The sequence below is a fragment of the Schistocerca serialis genome, chromosome 2 (assembly GCF_023864345.2).
Source record: "Schistocerca serialis cubense isolate TAMUIC-IGC-003099 chromosome 2, iqSchSeri2.2, whole genome shotgun sequence".
NCBI classification, from domain to species: domain Eukaryota; kingdom Metazoa; phylum Arthropoda; class Insecta; order Orthoptera; family Acrididae; genus Schistocerca; species Schistocerca serialis.
The window spans coordinates 1,048,919,251-1,048,941,156 of NC_064639.1; the positions used below are offsets into that span (position 1 = coordinate 1,048,919,251).

General features: G+C 44.5%; 1 protein-coding gene and 1 non-coding gene across 2 annotated transcripts in view; one reads left to right on the forward strand and one right to left on the reverse strand.

Annotated features, from left to right (window-relative positions):
* LOC126458492 (tetraspanin-7-like) overlaps nucleotides 1–21,681 on the forward strand; it is a 179,430-nt gene extending 157,749 nt beyond the window's left edge. The window contains exons 4-6 of the mRNA XM_050095586.1: nucleotides 2,666–2,776; nucleotides 12,694–12,850; nucleotides 17,806–21,681. Of these exons, the coding sequence (XP_049951543.1) occupies nucleotides 2,666–2,776; nucleotides 12,694–12,849 (267 nt within the window). The 3' untranslated portion in view covers nucleotide 12,850; nucleotides 17,806–21,681. The remainder of the gene's footprint in view (nucleotides 1–2,665; nucleotides 2,777–12,693; nucleotides 12,851–17,805) is intronic.
* Trnat-ugu (transfer RNA threonine (anticodon UGU)) lies at nucleotides 14,854–14,928 on the reverse strand. Its single transcript has one exon. It is a non-coding gene; the product is annotated as a tRNA-Thr (tRNA).
* Nucleotides 21,682–21,906: the final 225 nt, after the last annotated feature.

Here is a 21,906-nt window from a genome sequence, read left to right on the forward strand (position 1 = left end):
CCTTCGTGGTGTGGCGCCTTTTTTGTCTTAGAGTGTAATTATTTTTACGGTTCCTGGCTGGATCTTCTTAGAGAGATGGTCTGCTACTTGATTCATCGTGTTTCAGACTTGTCTGGCCACACTGGAAGCTTCCAAGGCTCCTGACCACTGTGACACATGATGGTGCGCTGGCACCGTACAGTTTCACCAACGCAGCGTGGATTGTTGCAACCTTTTTCTCCTCCAAATGCAGAAAGCGAATTACGATCCTCATTTTATCATTCCACTGATACGGTCGCAGGTTCGAATCCTGCCTCGGGCATTGATATGTGTGATGTCCTTACGTTAGTTAGGTTGGTTCAAATGGCTCTGAGCACTATGGGACTTGACTGCTGAGGTCATCAGACCCCTAGAACTTAGAACTACTTAAACCTAATGAACCTAAGGACATCACACACATAGATGCCTGAGGAAGGATTCGAACCTGCGACCGTAGCGGTGGCGCGGTGCCAGATTGTAGCGCCTAGAACCGCTCGGCCATTTCGGCCGGCGTTAGTTAGGTGTAAGTAGTTCTAAGTTCTAGGGGACTGATGACCGCAGATGTTAAGTCCCATAATGCTCAGAGCCATTTGAACCATCATTCCACTGCGTCATTTTGTTCTGATTCATCTAGTGGTCTGCTATGGCACTGTGTTGCTGATCTTACAGTGTGTTCCAGGACTACAGGTACGAACAGGATGGCAGTTATTGAACTATGTGAAATAAAACCGTCGTAACTTCTGAACGGTTTTGCGTTACGATGTTCAAACTGCACGGTTGGCCACGGGTCGTGATGGGAATTAGTAGGCGCTGTATGGTTTGGTTTAGCGACGAAGCCCACTTTCAGTTGGATGGGTTCGTCAATAAGAAAACTGGCCCAATTGGGGAAAATCCGCATTTCGCTATCGAGAAGTTTCTTCATCCTGAACGGGTGATTGTGTGGTATGAAATGTCCAGTCACGGAATAATCGGTGCGATATTACTTGATGGCACGGTGACTACCGAACGGTACGCGAACGTTTTGGAAGATGATTTCATCCCCATTATCCACAGTGACCCTGATTTCGACAAGATGTGGTCCATGCAAGACGGAGCTCGACCCCATCGAAGCGGGAGAGTGTTTGATGTCCTGGAGGAGCATTTGTTGAAAACAGTCTTGGCTGCAATTTTAATTTTTTATTAATTTATCAACTACGCGTTTCACCTTATTTAGCCCCATCTTATTCTTTAATTTGCTCCTGTGAACGTGTACGCGTTATGCACGTCTTGGAGTCACTCACATCCATCTAGAAAGTATTTACTGAGGTTAACGAAGGCGATGTTGGCCTGATGTACTCGATGACGCCATTTTGCTACACTGTCTAAAGGATTGCCCTAAGAAATACCAAATTAAGATCAGCCTGAAGATGCCTAAACAAGGTGAAACGCGTAGTTGATAAAAAAAAAACTAAAATTGCAACCAAGACTGTTTTCAACTAATACTAATAAACACTGGTTTGCTGATTCATGCCAAAGATGGACTGGAAGAATTTTCTGGAGGAGCGCTTTAGGGACCATGGCCTCTGACATGGGTCTCTATTGGTCGCCATATTCTCAGAGTTTTTCACACTCGCTACTCATTTTTGTGGCGCTATGTTAAAGTGGACGATAAATAGTTTAGACAAGAAGAGAATAGAAGCTTTCGAAATGTGGTGCTACAGAAGAATGCTGAAGATTAGATGGGTAGATCACATAACTAATGAGGGGGTCATTGAACAGAATTGGGGAGGAGTCTGTGGCACAATTTGACTAGAAGAAGGGATCGGTTGGTAGGACATGTTCTGAGGCATCAAGGGATCACCAATTTAGTACTGGAGGGCAGCGTGGAGGGTAAAAATCATAGAGGGAGACCAAGAGATGAATACACTAAGCAGATTCAGAAGGATGTAGGCTGCAGTAGGTACTGGGAGATGAAGAAGCTTGCACAGGATAGAGTAGCATGGAGAGCTGCGTCAAACCAGTCTCAGGACTGAAGACCACAACAACAACAACAACAACAACATGTTAAAGTGTACATCAATAACCTCAAAACCGGTGCTGAGCTGAAAACAGCCATTCAGGAGGTCATCGACAGCATCGATGCTCCGACACGTCAGCGGGTCATGCAGAATTTCGCTATTCGTCTGCGCCACATCGTCACAAATGATGGCAGGCGTATCGAATATGCATAACCTAAATCCGAATGTCTGTACTGACGTTTGCATCTTGAATAAGGTGATGTACGCTGTAGTTTGCAACTAATTTACGTTTTGTTTTCATATAGTTCAATAATTGTCACCCTATACCTACCGACAAACGCGGTATTAATTACTTAACTTCATGAAAATTTCCCGGGTATTCAGCCAGGTAGCGCCTGAAGATGGCAAGAAGTCGGCTTGCCGAAATATCGCGCCTTTTGGACGACGCTACCTAGCTGAATACCCGAGAAATTTTCAAGATTTCTGTATGCCAGGAAAACCTCAATCACACAATTACTTAACTTTATGTTTTCAAGATGGAGGTATTTCTGCATAATCCAAACTTCTTGCATCATTATACGTTGCTGAATTTTTTATGGGTTTTTAGATGGAAGCACACTTTCTTAATGCTACGTCGCATCTTTTCACAGCTGCACTGCTGCGGAAACCGCAACTACACGGACTGGCCAGACAAGGTGCCCACCTCCTGCTGCAAGGTCGACAAGTGCGACACCAGCGACGTCTCCGAGATCTACACACAGGTAGGCGGGCAGCGCTATGGCCGCAGACCAGCCGGCAGCCAAGGGGCAGTGACGGCCCTGCAATTCCTAACAGCGAGCAGACGAACAAAAACCCCTCCCCATACATCTTGCCATATGAAGTAATCTGACTAACGCGTAAATGTTACAGAGCCTCCGAAGTCAACAGAAGGTAAACTGAGTGTCCATCACATCCTACTTTGGCCTCTTATAAGGGAAGCATACATCTTAATGGTTGTGATTTTTCTCATCGCACGATTGTAGTACATGAGTAACCAAAACCCATGGTGTGATTCTTCAGTTTCTCCCGGTGTATTTCTTGTTCGAACAGTCCACGGGAAAAAATAGGACGAATATTGAGGATCTCTCACGTTGATCTGTTGTAGAATTTTAGAACATGTTTTTTGCACACGTATCATGTCGTTTCTGGAAACCCAGAATCTACTCTGTAGGAATCAACATGGATTCCGGAAACAGCGATCGTGTGAGACCCAACTCGCTTTATTTGTTCATGAGACCCAGAAAAATTTAGATACAGGCTCCCAGGTAGATGCCATTTTCCTTGACTTTCGGAAGGCGTTCGATACAGTTCCGCACTGTCTCCTCATAAACAAAGTAAGAGCCTACGGAATATCAGACCAGCTGTGTGGCTGGATTGAAGAGTTTTTAGCAAACAGAACACACCATGTTGTTCTCAATGGAGAGACGTCTACAGACGTTAAAGTAACCTCTGGCGTGCCACAGGAGAGTGTTATGGGACCATTGCTTTTCACAAAGTATATAAATGACCTAGTAGATAGCGTCGGAAGTTCCATGCGGCTTTTCACGGATGATGCTGTAGTATACAGAGAAGTTGCAGCATTAGAAGATTACAGCGAAATGCAGGAATATCTGCAGCGGATAGGCACTTGGTCCAGGGAGTGGCAACTGACCCATAACGTAGACAAATGTAACGTATTGCGAATACATGGAAAGAAGGATCCTTTACTGTATGATAGCGAAACAAACACTGGTAGCAGTTACTTCTGTAAAATATCTGGGAGTATGCGTACGGAACGATTTGAAGTGGAATGATCATATAAAATTAATTGTTGGTAAGGCGGGTACCAAGTTGAGATTCATTGGGAGAGTCCTTAGAAAATGTAGTCCATCAACAAAGGAGGTGGCTTACAAAACACTCGTTGGACCTATACTTGAGTATTGCTCGTCAGTGTGGGATCCGTACCAGGTCGAGTTGACGGAGGAGATAGAGAAGATCCAAAGAAGAGCGGCTCGTTTCGTCACAGGGTTATTTGGTAAGCGTGATAACGTTACGGAGATGTTTAGCAGACAAGTGGCAGACTCTGCAAGAGAGGCGCTCTGCATCGCGGTGTAGCTTGCTGTCCAGGTTTCTAGAGGGTGCGTTTCTGGATGAGGTATTGAATATATTGCTTCCCCCTACTTATACCTCCCGAGGAGATCAGGAATGTAAAATTAGAGAGATTCGAGCGCGCACGGAGGCTTTCCGGCAGTCGTTCTTCTTGCGAACCATACGCGACTGGAACCGGAAGGGGAGGTAAAGACAGTGGCACGTAGGGTCCCATCCGCCACACACCGTAGGTGGCTTGCGGAGTATAAATGTAGATGTAGATGTAGAAACACCGAGTAGGAACTGTCCATTTCCCACCAAATAAAACGCGAGCATTATTGGGAAGTGTCAAAGACGACTCGGTTTGCAGAAGGCCGGCATATACTAGATTCCGTGTCAGTGTGGGAAGACTTATATTGGACAGACAGTGCGCATCATCGAAGATCATTGCCGAGAACATCAGAGGCACACTCGACTTGGGTACCCCAACAAGTCGGCGGTCGCAGAGCACTGTTTGTCCGAAAATCACGAAATGGACTACCAACATACCAGGGTCCTGGCACAGACATCCAAATACTGGGACAGCGTCGTTAGAGAGGCTATCGAAATTTGCATCAGGGACGGACTCATCAACTGAGATTGCAGCTACAACGTCAGCAGGGCATGGGAACCAGCATTGAGTCTAATTAAAAAGACGCTCAGCAAAGGACACGAACAGGCGACTAGTGCGGTCGAGGCAGTTACACCGACGCCACCACGGACGCCGACGCCAGCGCCTCACCGACCGCTGACGCGCGGGCGCGGACCGCGGAGAGAACGCCTCGCGAGGGGAGGGGAGTTAAGACGACCTCCCGCCCTCAGGAGCTCAGTTCGTCAGCGCACCTGACGATGGCGACGTGTCTGATCGCCGAAATATTGTGCCCGATGGACACTATGAACCGGCAGTACACCAGTGGACTGTTCGAAAAAGCCATGGTTTTTGGGGGAAGATTAGGTAAGAAATGAGGAGACTCGAACGCAGTACAGGCAGAGTTCTAGTCTGTCGCCCTAGGCGGTTGTGCTAAGGCCGCTGCTCGGTGATAGACGCCCTCGTAGGCATTTGACAAGTTCGCAAAATTTTGACCCTGGGTTTCTCGTAAACACTTGCATTGTACTGAGCATCACTTGCTGCATCTAAGTTTGTACTAAAATCGAACGGAGGATGAACAAAATCGGTCTGTGAGTCCCTTCTTAGTACAACCATATACGCCATTCACCGACCACGTGAATGGTACTTCTATCTTTCTTATTCCTTTTCCCGTAAGCACACTTATAAAAGCATGGGTTACGTAACGATATCATATCACATGATTCGCGCTTTTGCGTCTTTCACGGGTCAGATTCACGGTTTGATTGTCACTCCAGCATTGACAAAACCAGTCATAAAGAAAATGCTAATAACTCGGCACATTGACTGCAAGACTGAAATCACATTATCTGGTAATAGAGGTAAACACAATAACGCTTGTAATACATCTTTAAAATTTTTATCTTTCTTAATTAAGCTTTCCTTAATTTAATCTTTCATTTTAAATACCAAGATCATTTTGCAGTCAACAATTGAAACATCGTGTAGATCAGGTGCTGACACGACCTCATGTTACTTTCTACTCCGTTAGTTACTGTCCTGTTATGATGAAGCTTAACCATCGACAATATGTGGCAGATGTCTCTCAGAAGCCAAGGCTATTGTTGTTCATCTAATACAACACAAATGGTCTACGCTTTGATAAAATGTGTTACATGGACAATAGGTAAATTCCAAAATTCAGCCACTGGGCGTGAAAGCCGCTTTACTATCCAGAGATTATGTGGTGTATTTGTCCGTGAGTTGTTTTTCTTGTGGTTATCAGTGTACTAACACTGACTTAATAATAAGAAGCTTATGGTTAGGAAAGAAATGGATGTGCGACGCACTGAAAGCAGATTTGAAACAGGAAGTTCAATATCTCAAACTTCGCAAGATTAGCAAGCGACTGGAGACTTGGCATTACAAAACTAAACGAATCCTGAAATTTTTCCTTTGCACGAATCTGCGTACAGTTTTACGCTTCTACCAGACATAAACTACAGATTGTACCTCAGTATTGTTAGAATTGAAAAAAAGACCTCCTAAACTCATCGAGCGGTGAATGGTCTTTCCTTCCTCTAGCTATTTTGAGAAAAAATGAAAAGATTTCTACCAAATGTCTTGCTCTCATTATTTTAGTGGTGCTTGTAGGTTTGTAGATCAATGACTGTACACAGGGCTGCTACAAGCTGGTGATGGACTTACTGCACACTGTGGGCTGTATGCTGTGCTTGACTTGTTACACAGGGCTGCTACGCACAAGTGGTGGACTTACTGCACACTGTGGATTATATGCCGTGTTTGACTTGTCACGCAGGGCTGGTACAAGCTGGTGATGGACTTACTGCACACTTTGTTTGACTTGTCACACAGGGCTGCTACGCACTATTGGTAGACTTATTGCACACTGTGGACTGTATGCTGTATTTGACTTGTCACACAGGGCTGATACGCACTAGTGGTGGACTTATTGCACACTGTGGACTGTATGCTGTATTTGACTTGTCACACAGGGCTGATGCGCACTAGTGGTGGACTTATTGCACACTGTGGACTGTATGCTGTATTTGACTTGTCACACAGGGCTGATACGCACTAGTGCTGGACTTATTGCACACTGTGGACTGTATGCTGTATTTGACTTGTCACACAGGGCTGATACGCACTAGTGCTGGACGTATTGCACACTGTGGACTGTATGCTGTATTTGATTTGTCACACAGGGCTGATACGCACTAGTGGTGGACTTATTGCACACTGTGGACTGTATGCTGTATTTGACTTGTCACACAGGGCTGATACGCACTAGTGGTGGACGTATTGCACACTGTGGACTGTATGCTGTATTTGACTTGTCACACAGGGCTGATACGCACTAGTGGTGGACTTATTGCACACTGTGGACTGTATGCTGTATTTGACTTGTCACACAGGGCTGATACGCACTAGTGGTGGACTTATTGCACACTGTGGACTGTATGCTGTATTTGACTTGTCACACAGGGCTGATACGCACTAGTGGTGGACTTATTGCACACTGTGGACTGTATGCTGTATTTGACTTGTCACACAGGGCTGATACGCACTAGTGGTGGACTTATTGCACACTGTGGACTGTATGCTGTATTTGACTTGTCACACAGGGCTGTTACGCACTAGTGGTGGACTTATTGCACACTGTGGACTGTATGCTGTATTTGACTTGTCACACAGGGCTGTTACGCACTAGTGGTGGACTTATTGCACACTGTGGACTGTATGCTGTATTTGACTTGTCACACAGGGCTGATACGCACTAGTGGTGGACTTATTGCACACTGTGGACTGTATGCTGTATTTGACTTGTCACACAGGGCTGATACGCACTAGTGGTGGACTTATTGCACACTGTGGACTGTATGCTGTATTTGACTTGTCACACAGGTCTGATACGCACTAGTGGTGGACTTATTGCACACTGTGGACTGTATGCTGTATTTGACTTGTCACACAGGGCTGATACGCACTAGTGGTGGACTTATTGCACACTGTGGACTGTATGCTGTATTTGACTTGTCACACAGGGCTGATACGCACTAGTGGTGGACTTATTGCACACTGTGGACTGTATGCTGTATTTGACTTGTCACACAGGGCTGTTACGCACTAGTGGTGGACTTATTGCACACTGTGGACTGTATGCTGTATTTGACTTGTCACACAGGGCTGATACGCACTAGTGGTGGACTTATTGCACACTGTGGACTGTATGCTGTATTTGACTTGTCACACAGGGCTGATACGCACTAGTGGTGGACTTATTGCACACTGTGGACTGTATGCTGTATTTGACTTGTCACACAGGGCTGATAAGCACTAGTGGTGGACTTATTGCACACTGTGGACTGTATGCTGTATTTGACTTGTCACACAGGGCTGATACGCACTAGTGGTGGACTTATTGCACACTGTGGACTGTATGCTGTATTTGACTTGTCACACACGGCTGATACGCACTAGTGGTGGACTTATTGCACACTGTGGACTGTATGCTGTATTTGACTTGTCACACAGGGCTGATACGCACTAGTGGTGGACTTATTGCACACTGTGGACTGTATGCTGTATTTGACTTGTCACACAGGGCTGATACGCACTAGTGGTGGACTTATTGCACACTGTGGACTGTATGCTGTATTTGACTTGTCACACTGGGCTGATACGCACTAGTGGTGGACTTATTGCACACTGTGGACTGTATGCTGTATTTGACTTGTCACACAGGGCTGATACGCACTAGTGGTGGACATATTGCACACTGTGGACTGTATGCTGTATTTGACTTGTCACACAGGGCTGATACGCACTAGTGGTGGACTTATTGCACACTGTGGACTGTATGCTGTATTTGACTTGTCACACAGCGCTGATACGCACTAGTGGTGGACTTATAGCACACTGTGGACTGTATGCTGTATTTGACTTGTCACACAGGGCTGATACTCACTAGTGGTGGACTTATTGCACACTGTGGACTGTATGCTGTATTTGACTTGTCACACAGGGCTGATACGCACTAGTGGTGGACTTATTGCACACTGTGGACTGTATGCTGTATTTGACTTGTCACACAGGGCTGATACGCACTAGTGGTGGACTTATTGCACACTGTGGACTGTATGCTGTATTTGACTTGTCACACAGGGCTGATACGCACTAGTGGAGGACGTATTGCACACTGTGGACTGTATGCTGTATTTGACTTGTCACACAGGGCTGATACGCACTAGTGGTGGACTTATTGCACACTGTGGTCTGTATGCTGTATTTGACTTGTCACACAGGGCTGATACGCACTAGTGGTGGACTTATTGCACACTGTGGACTGTATGCTGTATTTGACTTGTCACACAGGGCTGATACGCACTAGTGGTGGAATTATTGCACACTGTGGACTGTATGCTGTATTTGACTTGTCACACAGGGCTGATACGCACTAGTGGTGGACGTATTGCACACTGTGGACTGTATGCTGTATTTGACTTGTCACACAGGGCTGATACGCACTAGTGGTGGACTTATTGCACACTGTGGACTGTATGCTGTATTTGACTTGTCACACAGGGCTGATACGCACTAGTGGTGGACTTATTGCACACTGTGGACTGTATGCTGTATTTGACTTGTCACACAGGGCTGATACACACTAGTGGTGGACGTATTGCACACTGTGGGCTGTATGCTGTATTTGACTTGTCACACAGGGCTGATACGCACTAGTGGTGGACTTATTGCACACTGTGGACTGTATGCTGTATTTGACTTGTCACACAGGGCTGATACGCACTAGTGGTGGACTTATTGCACACTGTGGACTGTATGCTGTATTTGACTTGTCACACAGGGCTGATACGCACTAGTGGTGGACGTATTGCACACTGTGGACTGTATGCTGTATTTGACTTGTCACACAGGGCTGATACGCACTAGTGGTGGACTTATTGCACACTGTGGACTGTATGCTGTATTTGACTTGTCACACAGGGCTGATACGCACTAGTGGTGGACTTATTGCACACTATGGACTGTATGCTGTATTTGACTTGTCACACAGGGCTGATACGCACTAGTGGTGGACGTATTGCACACTGTGGACTGTGTGCTGTATTTGACTTGTCACACAGGGCTGATACGCACTAGTGGTGGACTTATTGCACACTGTGGACTGTATGCTGTATTTGACTTGTCACACAGGGCTGATACGCACTAGTGGTGGACTTATTGCACACTGTGGACTGTATGCTGTATTTGACTTGTCACACAGGGCTGATACGCACTAGTGGTGGACTTATTGCACACTGTGGACTGTCTGCTGTATTTGACTTGTCACACAGGGCTGATACGCACTAGTGGTGGACGTATTGCACACTGTGGACTGTATGCTGTATTTGATTTGTCACACAGGGCTGATACGCACTAGTGGTGGACTTATTGCACACTGTGGACTGTATGCTGTATTTGACTTGTCACACAGGGCTGATACGCACTAGTGGTGGACTTATTGCACACTGTGGACTGTATGCTGTATTTGACTTGTCACACAGGGCTGATACGCACTTGTGGTGGACTTATTGCACACTGTGGACTGTATGCTGTATTTGACTTGTCACACAGGGCTGATACGCACTAGTGGTGGACGTATTGCACACTGTGGACTGTATGCTGTATTTGACTTGTCACACAGGGCTGATACGCACTAGTGGTGGACTTATTGCACACTGTGGACTGTATGCTGTATTTGACTTGTCACACAGGGCTGATACGCACTAGTGGTGGACTTATTGCACACTGTGGACTGTATGCTGTATTTGACTTGTCACACAGGGCTGATACGCACTAGTGGTGGACTTATTGCACACTGTGGACTGTATGCTGTATTTGACTTGTCACACAGGGCTGATACGCACTAGTGGTGGACTTATTGCACACTGTGGACTGTATGCTGTATTTGACTTGTCACACAGGGCTGATACGCACTAGTGGTGGACGTATTGCACACTGTGGACTGTATGCTGTATTTGACTTGTCACACAGGGCTGATACGCTCTAGTGGTGGACTTATTGTACACTGTGGACTGTATGCTGTATTTGACTTGTCACACAGGGCTGATACGCACTAGTGGTGGACTTATTGCACACTGTGGACTGTATGCTGTATTTGACTTGTCACACAGGGCTGATACGCACTAGTGGTGGACGTATTGCACACTGTGGACTGTATGCTGTATTTGACTTGTCACACAGGCCTGATACGCACTAGTGGTGGACGTATTGCACACTGTGGACTGTATGCTGTATTTGACTTGTCACACAGGCCTGATACGCACTAGTGGTGGACTTATTGCACACTGTGGACTGTATGCTGTATTTGACTTGTCACACAGGGCTGATACGCACTAGTGGTGGACTTATTGCACACTGTGGACTGTATGCTGTATTTGACTTGTCACACAGGGCTGATACGCACTAGTGGTGGACTTATTGCACACTGTGGACTGTATGCTGTATTTGACTTATCACACAGGGCTGATACGCACTAGTGGTGGACGTATTGCACACTGTGGACTGTATGCTGTATTTGACTTATCACACAGGGCTGATACGCACTAGTGGTGGACGTATTGCACACTGTGGACTGTATGCTGTATTTGACTTGTCACACAGGGCTGATACGCACTAGTGGTGGACTTATTGCACACTGTGGACTGTATGCTGTATTTGACTTGTCACACAGGGCTGATACGCACTAGTGGTGGACTTATTGCACACTGTGGACTGTATGCTGTATTTGACTTGTCACACAGGGCTGATACGCACTAGTGGTGGACGTATTGCACACTGTGGACTGTATGCTGTATTTGACTTGTCACACAGGGCTGATACGCACTAGTGGTGGACTTATTGCACACTGTGGACTGTATGCTGTATTTGACTTGTCACACAGGGCTGATACGCACTAGTGGTGGACTTATTGCACACTGTGGACTGTATGCTGTATTTGACTTGTCACACAGGGCTGATACGCACTAGTGGTGGACGTATTGCACACTGTGGACTGTATGCTGTATTTGACTTGTCACACAGGGCTGATACGCACTAGTGGTGGACTTATTGCACACTGTGGACTGTATGCTGTATTTGACTTGTCACACAGGGCTGATACGCTCTAGTGGTGGACTTATTGCACACTGTGGACTGTATGCTGTATTTGACTTGTCACACAGGGCTGATACGCACTAGTGGTGGACTTATTGCACACTGTGGACTGTATGCTGTATTTGACTTGTCACACAGGGCTGCTACGCACTAGTGGTGGACGTATTGCACACTGTGGACTGTATGCTGTATTTGACTTGTCACACAGGGCTGATACGCACTAGTGGTGGACTTATTGCACACTGTGGACTGTATGCTGTATTTGACTTGTCACACAGGGCTGATACGCACTAGTGCTGGACTTATTGCACACTGTGGACTGTATGCTGTATTTGACTTGTCACACAGGGCTGATACGCACTAGTGCTGGACTTATTGCACACTGTGGACTGTATGCTGTATTTGACTTGTCACACAGGGCTGATACGCACTAGTGGTGGACGTATTGCACACTGTGGACTGTATGCTGTATTTGACTTGTCACACAGGGCTGATACGCACTAGTGGTGGACTTACTGCACACTGTGGACTGTATGCTGTATTTGACTTGTCACACAGGGCTGCTACGCACTAGTGGTGGACTTATAGCACACTGTGGACTGTATGCTGTATTTGACTTGTCACACAGGGCTGATACGCACTAGTGGTGGACTTATTGCACACTGTGGACTGTATGCTGTATTTTACTTGTCACACAGTGCTGATACGCACTAGTGGTGGACTTATTGCACACTGTGGACTGTATGCTGTGTTTGACTTGTCACGCAGGGCTGCTACACGCTGGTGGTGGACTTCCTGAACACGAACATCGGGCTGGTGGCCGGTGCAGCGGCAGGAGTGGCTGTCATCCCACTACTGGGTGTCGTGCTCGCCTGCTGCCTGGCGCGCAACATCAACAAGGCCAAGTACGAGCAAATGGCCTAAGGTGGGTACACTTCGCAGCCAGCTGCAGTAGGCAGCATGGTGCGGCACCTGGCATACTCTGCGACATACTCTGTCTGACATTGAAATTGCAGCGCCGGGAAAAGTAGGAAATAACGAAATTTTTCCTATTGCTCGTTTTCAGTTTACTAGGAAGCATATAATTAATTTTGTGGGTGACTTGGGGGTACCTGGAAGTAAAATTTAGTGTAGTATGTGGGAGGGCTCCTTCTGCCTCCTGCTTTTGCGACTGGACTGCGTTATTCAATTAGGTAAGCTAGGCTTCCACCGCTATATTCACTCTGTACATTTTCTTTTGACTCGTGTCAAAGCCTCGGTACTGGATTAACAAGAATCCCATCAGCTTCCCTCACCAGTTTCGTTCTTTACTCTTAGTTTTTCGACACATTTAAACCTCCATTTATTTTCCTACCCCGGCCCGTTCGTCGCCCATGTTGTGACTCTCAGCAGCCATCTCCGAAAACGCCAGCTGGGTATGGGTCCCGCCTGTTTGCTAAGGGCCGTAAAATGCACAAAAAAAGAAGGAACAGCACCTCCGCACTCAGTACAGTGTCACTTTCTTACACACTTCACTCCTGTCGCTGCTAAACGTCAACACCTAACGTCTTACGTATGAAATAGCCAGTTCCCACTCTCAACAATAGCACTCCGAAGCTGAAAAAGCTAATGAGAGTAATGACTGCTCCTTCAACGAGCCAAGTCAGAAACGGAATCGTCCAAGCGAAAGAATATTCCGACAGTTATGGATAATGTTAATGACCACTTACTTTTCGTCGGCTTCAACATGCACCGCTTAATGCAGCAACATCAGGCTATGTCCTACATGCTCGTATCTTATGCCCCAAGCAAAGTTCCACGAGAAAGTATTCAAGTTCACTGTTAGAAAATTTAGAGCTTCACTGAAATAAAACTCGACACTTCAAGAAGCTAATCCTGAACATTATACTCCCAATTAAACGACAAAATGGTTCTGAACCGAGGCATTATACCATTAATGGTCATTACAAGATGGCAGTTGCTGCCTTTTCGTCTATGACAGGGACTTATGTTGTAATAATTTGCTGACATCTTTATGGATGGAACTCTCCCCTACATCGTCTGTATGCCAAGAGCCATTTCGCTCTTTCTTCTGGCCAGTCTTTCAATCCGACAGCTCATATTTGTCTGATGTTAATAGTTGATGATGGCATAATGGACATTATACTCCCAATTAACTGACAAAACAGTTCGGATCTTAGTCATTATACCATTAATGGCCATTAAACTTTTTCGTCAATTATACCAAGTTATGTTGCAATAATTTGCTGATAGCTTTATGGATGGAACTCTCCCCTGTATGCCAAGAGCCGATTTCCCTTGTTTTTGTGGGCAGTCTTTCAACCTGACAGCTGATGTTTGGCTGTTGGTAGTGCCTAATGATGCCGTACTCGACGACGCAGTTGGAGGCCGAGATGATTGCTGGCAGCCCACCGAAGTGTCCGCTGCCGCCCCAGGTTTCTTGCTTTGTAACGCACCTATCACTGTCAAAAGTCCACAGGTGTCTAACAGGCAGTTCTGTCGTTAGCGACAACCTTAGCGTCGCTTCCTCCAAGCTCTCCTTCACCAAGGAGCACTCCCACTAGTTAGTTATTTTGATCTCCTGTTTCTTTAATGTATTTAATTTTCCTCTGGTTCAGAAAGTAATTCATACTCCGTGTTTACAGTTTTAAATTGTTTGCCAGTATCAAATGTAATATTATAGGTACTCCTTAGTTAATTTAGCAACATGCTTTTTGAAACTCCCTCGCCACGTTTCCACCAACGACAGACAGACTTCTTGCTAGGGGTGTATGAAGATGGTATCTAATCTTTCGGACCTGTCTGAAAGAACAGATACCATCGGTGACCATGCAGCTCTCTTAGAATGAAATGATAATTAAATCAATATCCTAAGCTGTCGACAGGCGTTGATAAACTCGTACATCAGTGGAGACAGTTGAAAATGTGTGCCCCGACCGGGACTCGAACCCGGGATCTCCTGCTTACATGGCAGACGCTCTATCCGTCTGAGCCACCGCGGGCACAGAGGATAGTGCGACTGCAGGGATTTATCCCTTGCACGCTTGCCGTGAGGCCCACATTCCCAGCTTAATGTCCACACACTACATTCGTAGTGCCCCTGCCCACTACACTCATTACTCACGACAGACAATCTCACCGAGTCCCGTAAGAGTTCGGGCAATACGTGTGCATCCAGCACAGAAGAAGAACGTCAATGGCCAGTTAGCCTTAGCTATATGAAGATGGTATCTGTTCTTTCGTACATGTCCGAACTCTTACAGGACTCGGTAAGATTGTCTGCCACGGGCAATGAGTGTAATGGGCAGGGGCACTACGAATGTAGTGTGTGGACATTAAGTTGGGGATGTGGGTCTCACGTGCAAGGGATAAATCCATGCAGTCGCACTATGCTCTGTGCCCTCGGTGGCTCAGATGGATAGAGTGTCTGCCATGTAAGCAGGAGATTCCAGGTTCCTGTCCCAGTCGAAGCACACATTATCATCTGTCCCTCTTGACGTATATCAACGCCTATCGACAGCTTACGGTCTTGACTTAATTATCATTTCATTTCTTCGTAGGGGTGTGGGCCTCTCGCCCCTTCCTGCAAACATAACCTCTGCTGCCAACAATAGCTCTAAGACAGCTGGGCACCGAGACGAGCTTAGCCACAACGGCAGACATGGGCACGTCATTCCATGCAGCTTCAGCACTACAGCTCAGTTTACCAATAGTAGTGACTAGTGAATGGGAGTATGATAGACTCCTGACAACCCTTGACCAGGTGTTTCCAGTACGTGAGAGATCAGCAGAAAGTGCTGGTCAGTGGAATGGCAGGACAGTTTTTCTATTGAGGTAGGTAAGAACAGGAAGAAATTAAAAGTAAGGGCGGTAACATAAACAGTGCAATGGCAATTCCACTGTTAAATACTGAGGAGAGAACAGATAGGTGGAAAGAGTACCTTGAAGGCCTCTATGAGGCGGAGGACTTACCTGAAGACGTGATAGAAGAACAAACAGAAGTAGACAGGGAAGAGTTAAGGGATCCAGTATTAGAATCAGAATTTAAGAGATGTCGACGACGTAAGATCAAATAAGGCAGAAGGGAGAGATTAAATTTCATCGGATTTTTAAAATAGCTAGGTAAGTGGCAACGAAATGACCATCCACATTGGTGTGTACAATCTACACTACTGCCCATTCAGATTGCTACACCACGAAGACGACGTGCTACAGACGCGAAATTTAACCGACAGGAAGAAGATGCTGTGATATGCAAATGATTAGCTTTTCAGAACATTCACACAAGGTTGGTGCCGGTGGCGACACCTACAACGTGCTGACATGAAGAAAGCTTCCAACCGATTTCTCATACACAAACAACAGTTGACCGGCGTTGCCTGGTGAAACGTAGTTGTGATGCCTCGTGTAAGGAGGAGAAATGCATACCATCACGTTTCCGACTTTGATAAAGGTCAGATTGTAGCGCATCGCGATTGCGGTTTATCGTATCGCTACATTGCTGCTCGCGTTGATCGAGATCCAATGACTGTTAGCAGAGTGTGGAATCGGTGGGTTCAGGAGGGTAATACGTAACGCCGTGCTGGATCCCAACGGCCTTTTATCAGTAGCAGTCGAGATGACAGGCATCTTATCTGCATGGCTGTAACGGATCGTGCAGCCACGTCTCGATCCCTGAGTCAACAGATGGGGACGTTTGCAAGACAACAACCATCTGCACGAACAGTTCGACGACGTTTGCAGCAGCATGGACTATCAGCTCGGAGACCATGGCTGCGGTTACCCTTGACGCTGTATCACAAACAGGAGGGCCTGCGATGGTGTACTCAACGACGAACCTGGGTGCACGAATGGCAATACGTCATTTTTTAGGATGAATCCAGGTTCTGTTTACAGCATCATGACTGTCGCATCCGTGTTTGGCGACATCGCAGTGAACGCACATTGGAAGCGTGTATTCGTCACCGCCATACTGGCGTATCACCCGGCGTGATGGTATGGGGTGCCATTGGTTATACGTCTCGGTCTCCACTTGTTCGCATTGACGGCACTTTGAACAGTGGACGTTACATTTCAGATGTGTTACGACCCGGGCTCTACCCTTAATTTGATCCCTGCGAAACCCTACATTTCAGCATGATAATGCACGACCGCATGTTGCAGGTCCTGTACGGGCCTTTCTGGATACAGAAAATGTTCGACTGCTGCCCTGGCCAGCACATTCTCCAGATCTCTCACCAATTGAAAACGTCTGGTCAATGGTGGCCGAGCAACTGGCTTGTCACAATACGCCAGTCACTACTCTTGATGAAGTGTGGTATCGTGTTGAAGCTGCATGGGCAGCTGTACATGTGCACGCCATCCAGGATCTATGCACCCAAATTGCGTGAAAATGTAATCAAATGTCAGTTCTAGTATAATATATATGTCCAATGAATTCCCGATTATCATCTGCATTTCTTCTTGGTGTAGCTATTTTAATGGCCAGTAGTGTACTTTCATAAGGGCCAGAGGTGGGCTAAAGCGTTAGTGAGTTGTTCAGTTTGAGAAGCTCTCTCTCTTGAATAAACCATCCAGTTTCTCTGAAACTGTAACCATTTCTTTGCCTGTGGATGTACGTCACATCCGCTGATTTCCGTCCCAATCAGTTAACTCCTTTGCAGTAATGTGGAGCTCATTTTTCTTATCTGCGCAGACCTCGAAGTAAAAGCGTTTGTCACTGATTCCTCAAGCACTATTTCTTAAATAAACCTGTTTTTGCTCTGCTTACTTCTCCTGGCAGTGCACTGAAAATTACGTCAGTGTATGGTGTGTAAAATGTTGCTGTAGCGTAGCTAGTAAATCCGTTTGTAGCTGAGACTCTTTCAACGCGTGTTTCAGGTGCTGCGAGGGGCCGTACGGAGGTGGCGACTGCTGCCCCCGTCCCAGTTTCTCTGCGCTCTCTTTCTCCTTCCTCGTGTATCTCGTTATCACTGTCCACACTTGTATCTACGCACGCACGCGGCTCTGTCCCAGCTACCAGCCGCACCGCTTCTGTCAACATCTGTCGTGTTCTTCGACCCACGCTTTATCAGTGTTGCAAATGTAAAAACATCACAGATCTCCTAACAGAAATATATATAAACAGGCGTCCAAACTAAACAACAGATGCATGTTTTCTTGAGAAGTATAGATGAAGTTCTTATGCACAATGCACGTAAATAACTTACAGATAAATACCTCACTGGTGACCATTAATATGACGCCATACGCGTTGTGTTTCGCACCGATCTGACTAAAAACGCTGTTTTCATCTGCAATAACTGAGATTATGTGATATGTGCTTCAATGTCCTTGCTGCTCACAGTGAAAACTATAATCTGACGTGGCAGCGATGTTTGTGTTGCACTTAACATAGTTCTTGACAACTTCACTCAAACGAGTAGTTCATTTCTCCCCAATGCTACGTTACGTTTGCTCTGTTCATTGGTCCTAAAGTTTGCCTTGAAAGAATATGAATTCTAACAGCACCACTACTTGCAGTAAATTAATACACGTTTCATAATAATTAATCAGAAAGACAGTCGAACATCGCTACAAATCTCGTTTATTTTGTGTATTATGATTTCACTCAATTGATTTTGCAATTCGTCTCCTTAGTAACACCTGATAATTCATTTGAAATGATCGGTTGTTAGGTGACAAAGTAACTTACTCCTCAGTATTATAACAGCTCACCCACCCTAAAGGTAACTGTAAAATGCTTAATATGAAGCCATATTTGGATTAGCTACAGTGTGTACCGACAATTTTTTTCTAATGTAGGTACTAGCAGAAGAACAACAGAAAATATATAGTATTCGGAAATTACTTCCTATGACGAATTTGTTTGTCTACATAAACGAGGCTTCGTAAGAGTCCATGCAAATCTGCGACATAACACAGAACTATTTTCTATTTAAAGGCCGCACGTGACAGACTGGTAGTCATGTTTTTCGCGTAGTGACCTTACAGACTGCTGTCAATAACTGTTACTTTGGTTAAGTTTACTTACACACTAGTGAAATCATCTCGAAGTATAAGTAGAAAATCAATTATATTTTGTACCCACAAACTGGAGCTGATTTATGATTTGTAAGACAGGACCTTCGTTTCCTTCGCAACCACAGTAGCTATGTTTAATGTAATATTGATTACCTGTGTTTTGGGAGAAAAGCTATATATATATATATATATATATATATATATATATATATATATATATATATATACGAAGCCTCCAATAGTAGTAGCACGACGGTTGTCATATTTTTTCTTAGTGCGTAGAATCGTCTTCATCCTCAAGTTGTTTATGTTTTCACCATACTTCGAGCTTTGTCGGGGTGTCATTGCTGGGATGCACACATTATCGTTGGAGAGTTCTGTGTGTTTATGACTTAGCATTGTAAGATCTGAACAATTATGAATTGCACAACTGTCTGATGCTCCTAATCTCTCGTAAGCTCAGTTACTGAACACACGACTGCAGAAACAAGCAAACAGCACTAAGCGAGTCTGCCCAGTGCTGCCAACTTCTCGGTCTTTTTCATATCTAAGGTTAGAAACGCTCTACTGACAAATTCCCTTACTAGATTTGATACGGTTCAGTGTACGAACCAGAACTGTTTCAAATCTATCAAACATATTACATACATTACCCATTATTTTTATTTCCATGGGAAATGACAGCTGACTTAACCAATGTCTTTAGTGTGAATCAACCGGAAAAACCACATGTCGACGTCGTTGTTTTTATGTCACATTAAAATGCCAAGTCTGCTTCTGGATCATGACTATGCTCAGAAATCGAGCATAGGCCTATTTCAGGTCACTAATCTATAACAGAAAACGGAGACAAAGTAAGTAGGTTCACACTTCTGGGAAAGGCTCCGATGCAGTAATTGATCAACATAACCATAAAAGAGGCAGACTTTTGTAAGGATATAACAATCACTACAGAACGTACTAAATAAACATATCGCGCTTATGCTCTTTTTTGCAAGTCCCTCTTCCTTTGCTTCCGCTAACGAGTTGGGTATTCTTCAAGACAACGTAATTTCAGCGGAATATTTGAAGTAGGTAATTTTAAACAGCCAAAAATCGCTTGCTTAATAACGTAATAAGCTTTTATTTAGTTTGATTCTGCCTGTTACAGAAACTTGATATATTATCCTCAAAGAAATGGCACACAAGGAAGCTGGAAAAACGGAACTTTTTTTAAGTAAAATAATCAGTGGCAAATCATAACGACTCACATTCACATAACACCGTTTCTGTCTTTTCATTTTACGCATAGAGGATTCATATGAAATCTGTGATTGTTTTGCAAAAATGATAGTGAGAGGTATCAAAACCAAGTTTAAAATTTTATTTTGACGCATATATTTTCAATTTTTTCTGATCTCCAATTGGAGAGCTTACCCTTCAAATAAAACCGAGAGAATTATCAAAGGTGTTGCCTGTTGCTGTTGCCATTACACATAGGAAAATTAGCCATACTTACACAGACGTATTTAACTAAGTAGATTACTTCATTTCTTGATGGCCTCCAGAAAAATCGGCATGGAATATGCTACAAGGAAAATTATCCTGACGTTTTCGTCTGTAAGAAAATTTCAGTCACACCGTTCGAAAGAAACTAATTTCTCAAGAAAACTTGAAGGTTGTTGGCTACTACTAAGATTTTACTGAGGAGGTTGGATATTGCATATTGCCTGATATTAACAAAAAAGAAATGGTTTTACTAATATTGATTCAGTCACACACGCAGGAGATGAAAATCGTTGTTAACTCTTAACAGTAATGATACGGAAGTAAACATAAATATTCCTTGTTGCTGTAGATTATTCTTCATTTAGTTAAAACAAAATATTCATTGTTGTTGCAGGTTATAGCTCATTTGTTTACGTCGAGACTAATTACTGTTGAAGGAAATCACTTAAACTAGTTAAAATAAGCCGCCTTTTTTTCTGACATTGTCACGGAACTCGCGATCGCCGTTGTCTACATATGCAAAACTATATTGTATCTCATCGGACGTTACAGAGTGTGCGGTTGGTCTCTGGGTCAGATGCCTTACTTCACTTACTGCCTTCTACACGTCTTATCTCTGGCACACAAGAGTTTCACTTGGGTGAAGTGAACTGAATGGTTCCTCTGAGCTATTGAACGTTGATAATATATTTTGATAATTTAAAATTGGATTTCAAATATCTATTTTGTAATAAATCGTTGGTGTAACGGTAGTTTGGAGTAGTGGGTTCCTTTGCAAAGGCGCCTACATGCAGGTAATAGGCAAACGATTTATATAGCCAGAGCACTTGTCACTAATATTAAATGCTTCATGTTTGTCCCATATGTCTGTAATGCAACCAATATATGAAATATGTACTCATTTTTCATTGTGCGTACTGAATCTCTAATGTAGAAACAGTGTATGTTGTAGACTTGAAAGATACCTTTACCTGTCTGTACATAAAAGGACAAACCATATATAACCACCTTCACCAATGAGATCTAGTGCAATGTATCTTATATTTGCTCTATTTATTGTTGTGCACTTCACTATATAAATGTCTGTTTAATAACTTTCATCACGTATTACGTTTTTCGTGCTCCAACTTAGCGTCTTTGCGTAGTATGTGTAGAGTGGCATGTCGTATATCGTGTATAAGTATGGAACTGTATCCATTTAAAGACGTTATATTAAAAGTATAATAAAAGGCTTGTTTTCATTGTTACCTTTTTTCAGTACAGCACCGCAACTACTGTATATTACACAAATATCTCACTGTTAATATTTATATACTACAGACGCTCCTTTGTATAGAACACGAAGTACTGGACAAACTAATTTTGATGTTCAGAAAACACGATTTACTATCGTTTTAGGGAAAAGAGAAACGCAATGTCTTTTTTAAAATTTTTAGGAAAACGTTTTGTGCCACTTTTTATTTCTGTAAA